Source organism: Saccopteryx bilineata, chromosome 2, assembly GCF_036850765.1.
Source record: "Saccopteryx bilineata isolate mSacBil1 chromosome 2, mSacBil1_pri_phased_curated, whole genome shotgun sequence".
In the NCBI taxonomy this organism is placed as follows: domain Eukaryota; kingdom Metazoa; phylum Chordata; class Mammalia; order Chiroptera; family Emballonuridae; genus Saccopteryx; species Saccopteryx bilineata.
The window spans coordinates 187,136,507-187,148,348 of NC_089491.1; the positions used below are offsets into that span (position 1 = coordinate 187,136,507).

Below are 11,842 nucleotides of genomic sequence, written 5' to 3' on the forward strand. Positions count from 1 at the left end.
GGCCAGTGTCTCTGCATTCATTAGCAGTTCATGATTTATGAACTAGAATAGGGAATATGCATGATATGTTGTGAGGGTGAGTTTTGTTTCATAAAACTTATGTTTCAGTATAGTTATATGTTTGAGTGTGTCAGTGTACACATATACATGTATGTATGTACTAAATACAGTGTTTAATGGTAAAATAAAGGGTGAGGCAAAAGTAGGTGTACAGTTTGTATGGAAAATAATATAATAATTAATAAATAATAATACAAGACTCTTTTTTGTGTACTCACAACTGTACACCTACTTTTGCCCTCCCTGTCTGATTGAGATACTCTGCTCTTGACTGAAAGTGCCTACAAGGGTTTTTACCCAGAGAAATGGCATGGTTAGATTTGCATTTTAACATAATTATTCTGTTCCCAGGATGTAGAAGGGATTTGAATGGTTGGAATGCAGCATGGTGGCAATGCTTGAGCAGCTATTTTGTGCAATGAGGTAGGAGCCATATGTTGTGAATGGTAGATCAACAAGATAAAAGGAACATGGGTCCCTGATGATGATGGCGCTGCCATACCTGCTCAGACTTCTAAAGGGGAGAGAAATAAATCTCTAGTCTTGGTTAACCACTTCTATTTGGGTCTATAAACAGGCTAGCCAATATCCTTAACTATTATACCTACCTGTGGCAGATGGGCTCTAAGCTGGCCCATAATGATCAACTCCTAGTACGTATTTACACATCTAGGTAATCCTCTTTCCTTAAGTATGGGTGGGACCTGTGACTTGCTCAGTTGTGCAGAGGATGGCATTTCTATGAATAGACTACTTAAGATTTTGGCCTCTATCTTGCTAGCAAGTCTCCCCTTTGCCTCGATGAAGCAAGTTATCTAATGAAGAGGCTCAGATGGCAGAGAACTGAAGGCAGCCTCTGCCAACAGCCAGCGGAAACCAAGGCCCTCCATCCAATTGCTTGCCAAGAGCTGCCAATAGCTGTGTGAGCTGGGGAGAGGGTTCTTCCGCAGTCAAGCCTTCAGGTGACAACCCAGCTCCTTGATTACAGTTTTGGGAGACACGCTGAAGCCAAGCTCAAGCTAAAATGTGTTTGGATTTCAGACCCACAGAAACCGAGGTAATAAATGTGGGGTAAGCCTATAAGGTTGTGGTAATTTGTTAAGCAATAGTAGGTAACTAATACACTGCTCAATTTATAATATAGTTCTTCTGCTTCCCTGCTTCAGCCTCCTGACTTGACAACACTCATAAGGCGTCACTCATATCAAACCCAAATACACCTTCATACTTTCACACTCATCAGACTAGTAAAAATTAAAATGTTGGATTATTCCAAGATATGGTGAAGTAGGAATTCTCTCCTGCTGCTGTTGTGAGTGGTAGTAGATACACCACTGTAGGAAATAATTAGTAAAATCTAGGAAAACGGAAGATGAATGTGCTTTGCTATACATGTTTCTACTTCTTGGCATAAACCCTATAAAAGAATACTCATTGATTAATATTAGTGAAGGACCAGGAGTGAGGTGCTGCTCTAACAAATACTTAAAAATGTGACATAGCCTGGGAACTGGGTAATGGGCAGAGGTGGGAAGAGGTCTAGGCAGCAGTGGGATTCAGCTGGTTCGCACGGGTTTGGCAGAACTTATACCTAATTTTTTGTTGAGTTTGGCAAACCGGTTGTTAAAATGGCATTTATTCCTGACACAGGAATAGAGTGGCACAGTGGATAGAGCATTGGACTAGGATGCAAAGGACCCATTTTGAAAACTTGAGGTCACTGACTTGAGCACAGGCTCATGTGGCTTGAGCCCAAAAGTCACTGGCTTGAGCCTAAGGTGGCTGGCTTAAGCGAAAGGTCTCTCGCTCTGCTGTAGCCCCCCAGTCAAGGCACATATGAGAAAGCAGTCAATGAACAACTGAGGAGTTGCAATGAAAAATTGATGCTTCTTGTCTCTCTCCTTCCTGTCTGTCTGTCCCTCTCTCTATCTCTCTCTCTGTCTCTGTCACAAAAAACAAACAACAATGAAACAAAAAATACCCCCCAAAAACAAAAAATAAAATGGCACTTGTAATCAGGGTTCTCTCTAAGGTGGGCACTTGGGCAGCTGCCCCATGTGGAAATCACAAATTTACATTTCTTACTCTTTTTAAATGTTCATCTGTGCAACAGTGTATTCTAAGCACCCGTATTAATGTTCTTTCCATCCATAGGTGAAAAAAAATTTGATGGAACGATGCCTGTAATATTTATTTATTCATTTCATAATATTCATTATACCTTTGATGAAACACTACATTTTAATTCCCTCACATTTGTTACTTTGGTGAACAAACATATAACATAAAGAGAAAAAGTGCCAAACAACCAGGGGTGACAAGCTGTCACTGGAAATATCTTAAGTAACAGTTTTATTGTTTTTTGTCAGATATTATTTAATATTTTATCATTAACATTTTAAAACTAATTCTTATAATCTGGTTTTGTGTACCTCTTTTATTGTTGTTAAGTATTAAATACATGAAATAACAAACTACCTTTTGATATATCTTTTTTTATACTTAGACCGTCATGAGGGCAGAGAATTGGTTGTTAAATTGTTTGAATCCCACCACTGGTGTAGGTGCCCACTGGAGAAAGCTCACGTTGCCAGGGATCGGCCCCTGAGAGAGATGCTGGTGAGAGCTGAGTGAGAGGGCAGCCTTTATCTTCTTGAGTGGTCCTGATCCAGATGGCTGTAGGAACAGGGACAGTAAAGGCCACTCTCATGAGGCCTTGGAAATGAGGAACATTTCACTGGACAATGGAGGAATTGTCATCCTTTTTTATAAAGTGGCAAAGAACTGAACTGTGTTCATGTTCTACCATTTCGTGGAAGTTAGAATATGAAATAAATGACATTGGATATTCAGCTGAAGCAGTTTCTAAGTGAAGCATTTCAGGAGCAGCTGGTTCTTCCTGACTCCTAAGGGTAAAATCAGGAGGAGAAGCGTAACTCAAAGACTGAAATTTTTATTGGAAAGAGAATGGCATTAAAAGATTGGAAAGTGCTCAGTCTTTCCACATTGAAAAGGATGAGAAAGTCTGGGAGTGAACACTGAGGGACTGACTCTGTCAAAGGGATTATTAGTACCTGATTGGCCAGCTCCGCCAAACCAGGAGCCATTCTTCAAGATGATGGAAGAAAGATACCCCTCCCAGCACCATGCCCCACTCCCAGCAAGGTGACTGAGAGTCTCAGGGGTCCCACTCCCACCACAGACCCAGAGTGCTAGGGCAGGGAGAGCAGTTTCAAACAAGAAGCTGCTGGATTGTAGGATAGTGTGAGCTGGGGAGGACAACTTCACATTGCAGGTGGCTTCCCTCAGACCCCATCCCCACCCCACCCCCGACTCAGGACAATACCCAGCAGAACCTTGAGGCAGAGACCTTCTAAAGCCATAGAAGTGAGGACCCCTCAGGATCTGGGGGCAAGGGGGGCAAACCTTGTCTTGCAAACCCGGGAGGGCAGGACCACCACTGGAGGACTGGACCCCAGCCCCAGGGGGCCTGGAGGGCAGAGCATAAACTAAAGAGAATTTTTGTCCAGCCTTAAGGTCTAATGGAATTTGAACCACTGGGTTTTGGACTTGTGAGACTTGTCACTCCTTTCTTCTTCCCTGTTTCACCCTTTGGAATGAGAATGTCTATCTTGTGCTTGTCCCACCATTTGTAAGCACCTGGCAAGTTCAGTGTCACTGGCTCACAGCAGGAGAAGAATTTGCTTCAGAATGAATCTTACTCATATCTGATTTAGATAGTATTTGGATGAGATTTTGAATATTACACTTTTGAGCTGAGACATGTGAGAAGGACATTAATTTTTGGGGGGAGGGCTAAGAGTAGAATGTTATAGATTGAAGGTGTTGTCACCCAAATTCACATGTTGAAAACATACCCATCCCCATGTGATGGTATTTGGAGGTGGGGCTTTTGGGAGGTGATTTGGTCATTAGGATGGAGCCCTCAGTAATAGAATTATGGCCCTTATAGAAGAGAGCTTCTTCTCCTCTTCTGCCATATGAGGACATAGCAAGAAAGCTGCTGAACTGAAGTGGGCTCTCACTTGACACTAAATCTGCTAGCAACTTGATCTTGAAATTCCCGGACTCCAGAAATATGAGGAAAAAATTTCCATTGCTTATAAGCTATCCATTGGTATTTTTGTGATAGCAGCCCAAATGCACTAAGACATGAAAATTGGAAAGAAACTAAATATCCATTAATAGGATATGGGTGAGTTATATTACATGGTTACAACAATTAAAATGAATAAACTAACTCTAAGTTCATAAACATGGATAAATCTCAGAAACACAACTTTAAATAGAAAAAGAAAATTTCAAGAAAGTACAATATAACATTTATATAAAGCTTGAAAGCATGCAAAGCAACATAATATATCATGCTTATAAGATAGAGATACCAAATAATAGTAAAAACATGAATCTAAAAATAACATAAAAATCAAGATGTGATGAGTATCAGGTTTTGTTTGTTTGTTTTTGTTATACAACTCAATAATTTTTATGCATGTTTTAAAGGTTACAAAAAATTGAAACGCGCCCTGGCCGGTTGGCTCAGTGGTAGAGTGTCGGCCTGGCGTGCAGAGGTTCCGGGTTCGATTCCCTGCCAGGGCACACAGGAGAAGCACCCATCTGCTTCCTTCCTCTCTGTCTCTCTCTTCCCCTCCCGCAGCGAGGCCCCATTGGAGGGGAGATGGCCCGGGCACTGGGGATGGCTCCTTGGCCTCTGCCCCAGGCACTAGAGTGGCTCTGGTCGCGACGGAGCAACGTCCCGGAGGGGCGGAGCATCGCCCCCTGGTGGGCAGAGCATTGCCCCCTGGTGGGCGTGCCGGGTGGATCCCGGTTGAGCACATGTGGGAGTCTGTCTGACTGTCTATCCCCGTTTCCGGCTTCAGAAAAATACAAAAAAAAAAAAAAAATTGAAACGCTTATCTGTCATGGAGGCATACCATATTTTTCGCTCCATAAGACACACCTGACCATAAGACGCACTTAGGGTTTTAAGGAGGAAAATAAGAAAAAAATATTCTGAACCAGATGGTATGTTAAAATATTTAATAAAATGGGGGAGAGGGGGAGGAGTGGAGAGGTAGATGGGCGCTTCTCCTGTGTGCTCTGGCCGGGAATCGAACCCGGGAATCCTGCACACCAGGCCAATGACTCCGACGGGTCTACCATATCATGCTTTTTACTTAAAAAAAAAAAATTTACATTTCTTTTGAAAGCTGATGAACAGGAGACACCAAATCTACCTTCTTTATTAGATCTAGCTAATAACACTGTTCTGTCTTTTTTCCAAATAGCTCCAGATATATGGAAAAGATTTATATAGGCGGATGGGGATCCTCAAACCCCTCAGCAAGATCTTCTGAGAATGGCTTTTAAGATACCTAGAGGCAGAAAAAGCCCAATAGAGATCAGGGGGAACTACCAGCTTTTAGGATACACCCTTAAAGGCTCCAGCACCCCAAAGGGGTGCTATCAGGGTCCTGCTTCAATAGTGGAAAGGAAGGTCATTGAGCTAAAGCCTGCCAGGCTTACACACCTCTGCTGTGAGGAAACAGGGACACTGGAAGGTGGGCTTCCCCCTCGCTCCTCTAAGGGAGGGTTCAGTCTCTTCCAGGCCTGCTCCAGCCACCTATGACCTAACCTTGCCCAGAATGCTGGGGTTTGCCACTGAAGGCTGAAGGTGCCCAGGGCCGTCGACCCCATCTACGACACTGTGGACGAGCCTAGGGTATTTTTTCCAAAAAGCAGGCCACAGTCACAGAGCTCCAGGGAAAAGCAACCTGGTCTCAACTCTCCAGGCAGAGGAGAACAGAAGCTCCATATCCACGCATGCTGCAAATGGCTTTTTCCAGTCTACCTGAATCATTACCAGCTAGAAGCAGCGGTCATTGGGACTTGGACATGAGCTGCAAAGTATAGAATGGTGACAACAATTCCAGTGCCATATGGACTTTTCCTGTGGGGAACTTTCCTGGACTCCTGCTCCCTGTGACAGCTCCTAACAGACTGAACTGTGGTTGGGTTGCATTTTTCAGGGATTTGGCATGGTGATGGGGCCAACTTGGACTTGGGGAACATGTTAAGGACACTACTCATTTATGGATTCTTGCTGTATTGGCCAAGAGTTTGCTTAAAGGCTTTTAATCACTGTAAAAAAAATAGAGGACTAGATGAAGAAGATGGGGCACATATACACCATGGTATATTATTCAGATAGGAGAAATGGTGACATTGGATCACTTATAGCGGAATGGTGGAGTCTTGGTAGCATTGTGCGGAGTGAAATAAGCGAATCAGAAAAAAACAGGAACTGCAGGATTCCATACATTAGTGGGACATAAAAGCGAGACTGAGAGGCATGAACAGGAGTGTGGTGGCTATGGGGGGTGGGGGGAGGGAAGGAGGGAGAGGGGGAGGGGAGGGGGAGGGGTACAGAGAGAACTGGATGGAGGGTGGCAGAGGACGATCTCTCTTTGGGTGATGGGTATGCAACATAACTAAATGACAAGATAACCTGGAAATGTTTTCTTTGAATGTATGTACCCTGATTTATTGATGTCACCCCATTAAAATAAAAATTTATTTAAGAGACTTTAATGTTCAAATACTCTTCTAGTTGCCCGGAACCCGCAGCAGCTAAAAGAAAAAAAAAAAAAGAACATTCGCTCTATAAGATGCACGGGCATTTCCCCCTCCACTTTTCAGGGGGAAAAAAGTGCGTTTTAAGGAATGAAAAAGACGGCAAATTCTGGCACAGAAAAGTAGGAAGAAACATTGCAAAACATACGTACTTGTTGTCCTTACTTCATTGTAACTTCACTTTCAGATAGGAAATTTCAGAACAGGTAATTGGTAATTGGTGAGCTGGGGAAAAGAGACAGAGAAGAGGTTGAGTAAGGGCTCTTAGCCCTCTTTATTACAGCTGTCAGTGAGGGTTTGGGAAACATGAAATTTGAGGTGTGATTTGAAAAAGAAGCCAGGCAGCCCAGCAAACACAAGGAGAAACAAGGAGGAATGGGGATGATGAACAACTTGCTTGAATAGTTAACCATTTAAGATAGATTTGTATAAGGCAACATCATTTATGCACATAACTCACAAAGAAGACCTAAAATGTAGCAGAAAAACAAGAGGGAAGAAAGGAAATTAAATTTACCACCCCCCAAGCCATCACTCCCAATTTTCTATAGCTGCAGTAGAAGAGTCCACAAATGGAATGGGAGTAGCCGTCCAGGGTGGCTGTATCTTCTTAAAAGGGCACATGGGCTTGCAGACACCACCGCCCCGGAGTTGTGCACCATCAGCCATGGTGAACCCCATGGTGTTCTTTGACATCACTGTCAACGGTGAGCCCTTGGGGCACGTCTTGTTCAAGCTGTTTGCAGACAAAGTTCCAAAGACGGCAGAAAATTTTCATGTTCTGAGTACTGGGGAGAAAGGATTTGGTTAAAAAGTTTCCTGCTTTCACAGAATTATTCCGGGATTTATGTGCCAGGGTGGTGACTTTACATGCCATAATGGCACAGGCGGCAAGTCCATCTATGGGGAGAAATTTGGTGATGAGAATTTCATCCTGAAGCACATGGGACCTGGCATCTTGTCCATGGCGAGTGCTGGACCCAACACAAATGGTTCCCAGTTTTTCATCTGCACTACCAAGACTGAGTGGTTGGATGGCAAGCATGTGGTCTTCGGCCAGGTGAAAGATGGCATGGATATTGTGATGGCTGTGGAGCGCTTTGGGTCCAGGAATGGCAAGACCAGCAAGAAGATCACCATTGCCGACTGTGGACAACTCTAATAAATTCTCTTGTGTTCTATCAACCACCAGACCATTCCTTCTGTAGCTCAGGAGAACACCCCTTCACTCCCATCTGCTTGGAATGTTCTCTAATCTTCGTGCTATCACCACAGTCCATTGGGTTCCATCCTTTCCTTACCCCTTCCAAGTCTAGCTGGATTGCAGCGTTAAGTTTATGATAATGAAATAAAAACTAAACAACAATTGTCTGTCAAAAAGAAGAAAAAAAAAGGGCACATGGGATCCCAGCTGGCTGGCTCTTTTATTCAGACGTGAATGTTTTGTGGTTGGGTTGCCTGGCACAACACTGCCTTCTACAAATAGAAAACCTGATTACACGCTGCTTTTCCTTTGCCTTTTTCCACCTACATTGTAACATGCTTTAGTGGCTGAATCAGAAGGTGACATGCTTTTCAATTCACTAGAAGAGACTCTGTGTGTCACAAATGGAGGAACTCCTGCCAACATTTTCCTGAGTATCTCTTTACTAAATGTAAGATCCTAAAACAGTTAGGAGAAAGACATGGTGTAAATGTATTAGCATCGTGCAGAGTATACACAACAACTTACTGCAGGCCTCAGTGAAAACGCTGCCTCCTGCTATATCACTGACTAGGCACTCACTCAGAGCAACATCCCCACAGTGCTCCCCAGGCATCACAGACCCACTCAACAGCTTTGAGTCTTGGGTTTTCTATTCATGTTTCTAAATTAGCTTCAAGAAATGCAAAACCAAAATCAAGGGGAATCCCCATAGGCTACTGCCAAGAGGTTTTGTGTTTATTTTAGCATACATAGGAAATGTTTTGAATTCCTAAAACGCAGAGTTCTTTTCATTGAGAATACATGATAAGGTGAAGCTGGCCTCCTAGTTTTGGTCTTTAAGGAAAGTCTCAGTTCTAACAGGAGCACTGAAGCTGAAGCATAGTAAGTTCATAAAAAAAAAAAAAAAAAAAAAACAGAGCAAAAACCTCATTTTTACTGAATAAAGCATTAAGTATATGGTTCTTCATTTTCTTCTATTTTCTATTATCTCCTCATATTACCTGTAAGAAAAGGCAGCATTGAATAGAAAAAACTTTCCACCCTTGAAAATTTATTTATTTATTTATTTTTTACAGAGACAAAGAGAGTCAGAGAGAGGGATAGACAGGGACAGACAGACAGGAATGGAGAGAGATGAGAAGCATCAATCATTAGTTTTTCGTTGCGACACTTTAGTTGTTCACTGACTGCTTTCTCATATGTGCCTTGACCAGGGGGCCACAGCAGACTTCTAAAGTAACCCCCCACTCGAGCCAGCAGCCTTGGGTCCAAGCTGGTGAGCTTTGCTCAAACCAGATGAGCCTGCGCTCAAGCCGGCGACCTCTGGGTCTCAAACCTGGGTCCTCCGCATCCCAGTCCGACGCTCTAGCCACTGCACCACCGCCTGGTCAGGCAAAAATTTATTTTTTTAATCCTTTCCTTTCATTCATCAAGTTCCATTTCATTTTATAAGGTCACTGGTACCACTGCCTAGCTTTTGTCATCTTTAATTTTTTGCTTCCTCCCACTTGTTAATAAGGGGTAGACCAATGGCAAGTTAAGAAACTGAGTTTCCACCTGTCTGAAAGAGCTCAGATTGCAGGCACAGCTTGGGGTTTCTGCCACTCTGGGAGAACACCATAGGTTCACAGGCATTGATCTCCACAGGCCAGGTTAAGCCTGGGTCTGCAGGGACAGTAGCTGTTGTTGTAGCAAGAAATGGCATGCAAATGGAGGATAATAGATGCTCAGACAACTTAATAGAGGAAGAAGAATTTATTAGTAGCCAGCAGAAAACATGGGACTAGTATCAACAAAGCCCAAGCTCCCAAAGTTAGATGTTTTACATCTTAAAAACCTTTTACAATGTCCATGCAAAGGGCACGTGATTCCTTTGTCTGAGGTCCTACGTGCACCTCATGACTCAGGGTGGGGCAGGGGAGTTTTGGGGGTGCAGCAAGGGGGAAGGGGTTTCCAGACCCCAGGCCCTATCAATTTACAGATCTTGTTTATCTTGTAAGTATTGTAAGTCTCTAGGAGACCAGTTAGGCATCTCCTGTTAGAGTTAAAGATGTGCTAATCTTTAACTGGCTGAGCCAGTCATTCCTGCAGGCCCCTTCCGCACTCTTCTGGTCTCTCCCCTCTCCTAGTGACATTGAACCCTTCACAGACCTGAACTGCAGAGCTTTCCACGTTGGCACCGGGCCCAGGCACCTAGGGTACCTGCCCATTTCAGAACACCCCAACTGCTCTCAGGTAGTGCTTCTTAAATCTTTTTGACTGACATCGTGATAGAAAACATTTTACTTCACAATCCATATTTCTTTCTTTCTTTTTTTTTTTTTTTTTTTTTTGTATTTTTCTGAAATTGGAAACAGGGAGGCAGTCAGACAGACTCCTGCATGCACCTGACCGGGATCCACCCGGCATGCCCACCACAGGGCGATGCTCTGCTCATCTGGGGCATTGCTCTGTTGCAACCAGGGCCATTCTAGCACCTGAGGCAGAGGCCATGGAGCCATCCTCAGAGCCCGGGCCAACTTTGCTCCAATGGAGCCTTGGCTGCGGGAGGGGAAGAGAGAGACAGAGAGGAAGGAGGGGGAGAGGTGGAAAAGCAGATGGGTGCTTCTCTTGTGTACCCTGGCCAGGAATCGAACCCGGGCCGATGTTCTACCACTGAACCAACCGGCCAGGGCCCACAATCCATATTTTTCAGGGTCCAGCAGTCAGGAAAAAAGAAACCAGAGTATTTCAACAGAGAGAATTTAGCATAAGAAACTGATGAAACATGTTGGTGAACTGAAAATTTTTCTTTTATTTTTTTACACTATTCATTTATTGATTGATTTTAGAGGGAGAGAGAAAGAGAGAAACATTGATTTCTTGTCCCACTTATTTATGCATTCATTGGTTGATTCTTGAGTGTGTCCTGACTGGGGACTGAACCCTCAACCCTGGCATATTGGGATGATGAACTGAGCTACCCAGCCAGGGCTAAAAAATTTAAAAGAAACACTGCGATAAGCAGCTATTGCCTCTGGGACCTGAGGTCAAACAGAGGAGAGCTGTTTGGGTTATTAGGACCCAGCGGCTTCTAAAAGTGCCATGGAGCCAGCACCCAGACTTCTGAAGAAAGGGATGGCTGGCAGATGCTGGCAGTTGGTGTTCTGAAAAGTCCAATAAGAAGTGAAGACAGGACGACCTGGCCAGATAGCTTGGTTGGTCAGAGTGTCATCCTGGTGCACAGAAGTTGTTCATTTGATCCTCGGTCATGGCACATATAGAAACAGATCTATGTTTCTGCTTCTCTCTCTCTCTTTCTCTCTCTATCTCTCCTTCCTCTCTAAAATCAATTTAAAAAAATTGGAGACAGGAAATACTGCTACCAGGTTGCCAGACCTAGAAGCTAGATCATGGCCAGAACAGAGAGTGCTTCCTGTGAACCCTCAGAGGCTGTCTGATTGACCCCTCCCCTATGCCCAGGCATGCTGGTTCCTGGAATAGGCCATTGTCCTGCCCTGGACAAGCATGTAAAGCGTTTTCCCCTTTTCTGGGGTGAGTCACACACCAGTAACCCTGTCCATCCTGCCCTGTTCCATGTAATTCTGTAGTGCCTGCCATACAACCTGGAATACATCCATCTGACTTGCCCCTGCCCAAGGCCACCTCTGTTAAAACACTGTTGATTGGGAAATTTTATGAGCACACTGGCTAAAAGCCATTGCTGAAGTGATGCTGACTGCATAGTACACCAACAGGAAGCAAGCATGTGAGCAAGTGGCTTCCCCTCCTCTAGGCTTGTGCTCTTCCTGTAGAGCTCCTGGGAGCCAGGTGACAGTGGAGAATTGTGCTTTGCCCAGTTTCAGCTCCACCAACACAAAGCAGTAGATAGAGTGGATCTAAGACTGAAAGTCCAATAACTGTTATGGAAGAAAAGAGGGG

General features: G+C 44.0%; 1 protein-coding gene across 1 annotated transcript; it reads left to right on the plus strand.

Moving 5' to 3' along the window:
• The first annotated feature begins 7,353 nt into the window (after positions 1–7,353).
• On the plus strand, positions 7,354–7,899 carry LOC136323087 (peptidyl-prolyl cis-trans isomerase A-like). The gene has a single exon (XM_066254899.1). It carries the CDS (start codon positions 7,562–7,564, stop codon positions 7,874–7,876), a length of 315 nt encoding a protein of 104 aa, XP_066110996.1. The 5' UTR covers positions 7,354–7,561; the 3' UTR covers positions 7,877–7,899.
• The last annotated feature ends 3,943 nt before the right edge of the window (positions 7,900–11,842 follow it).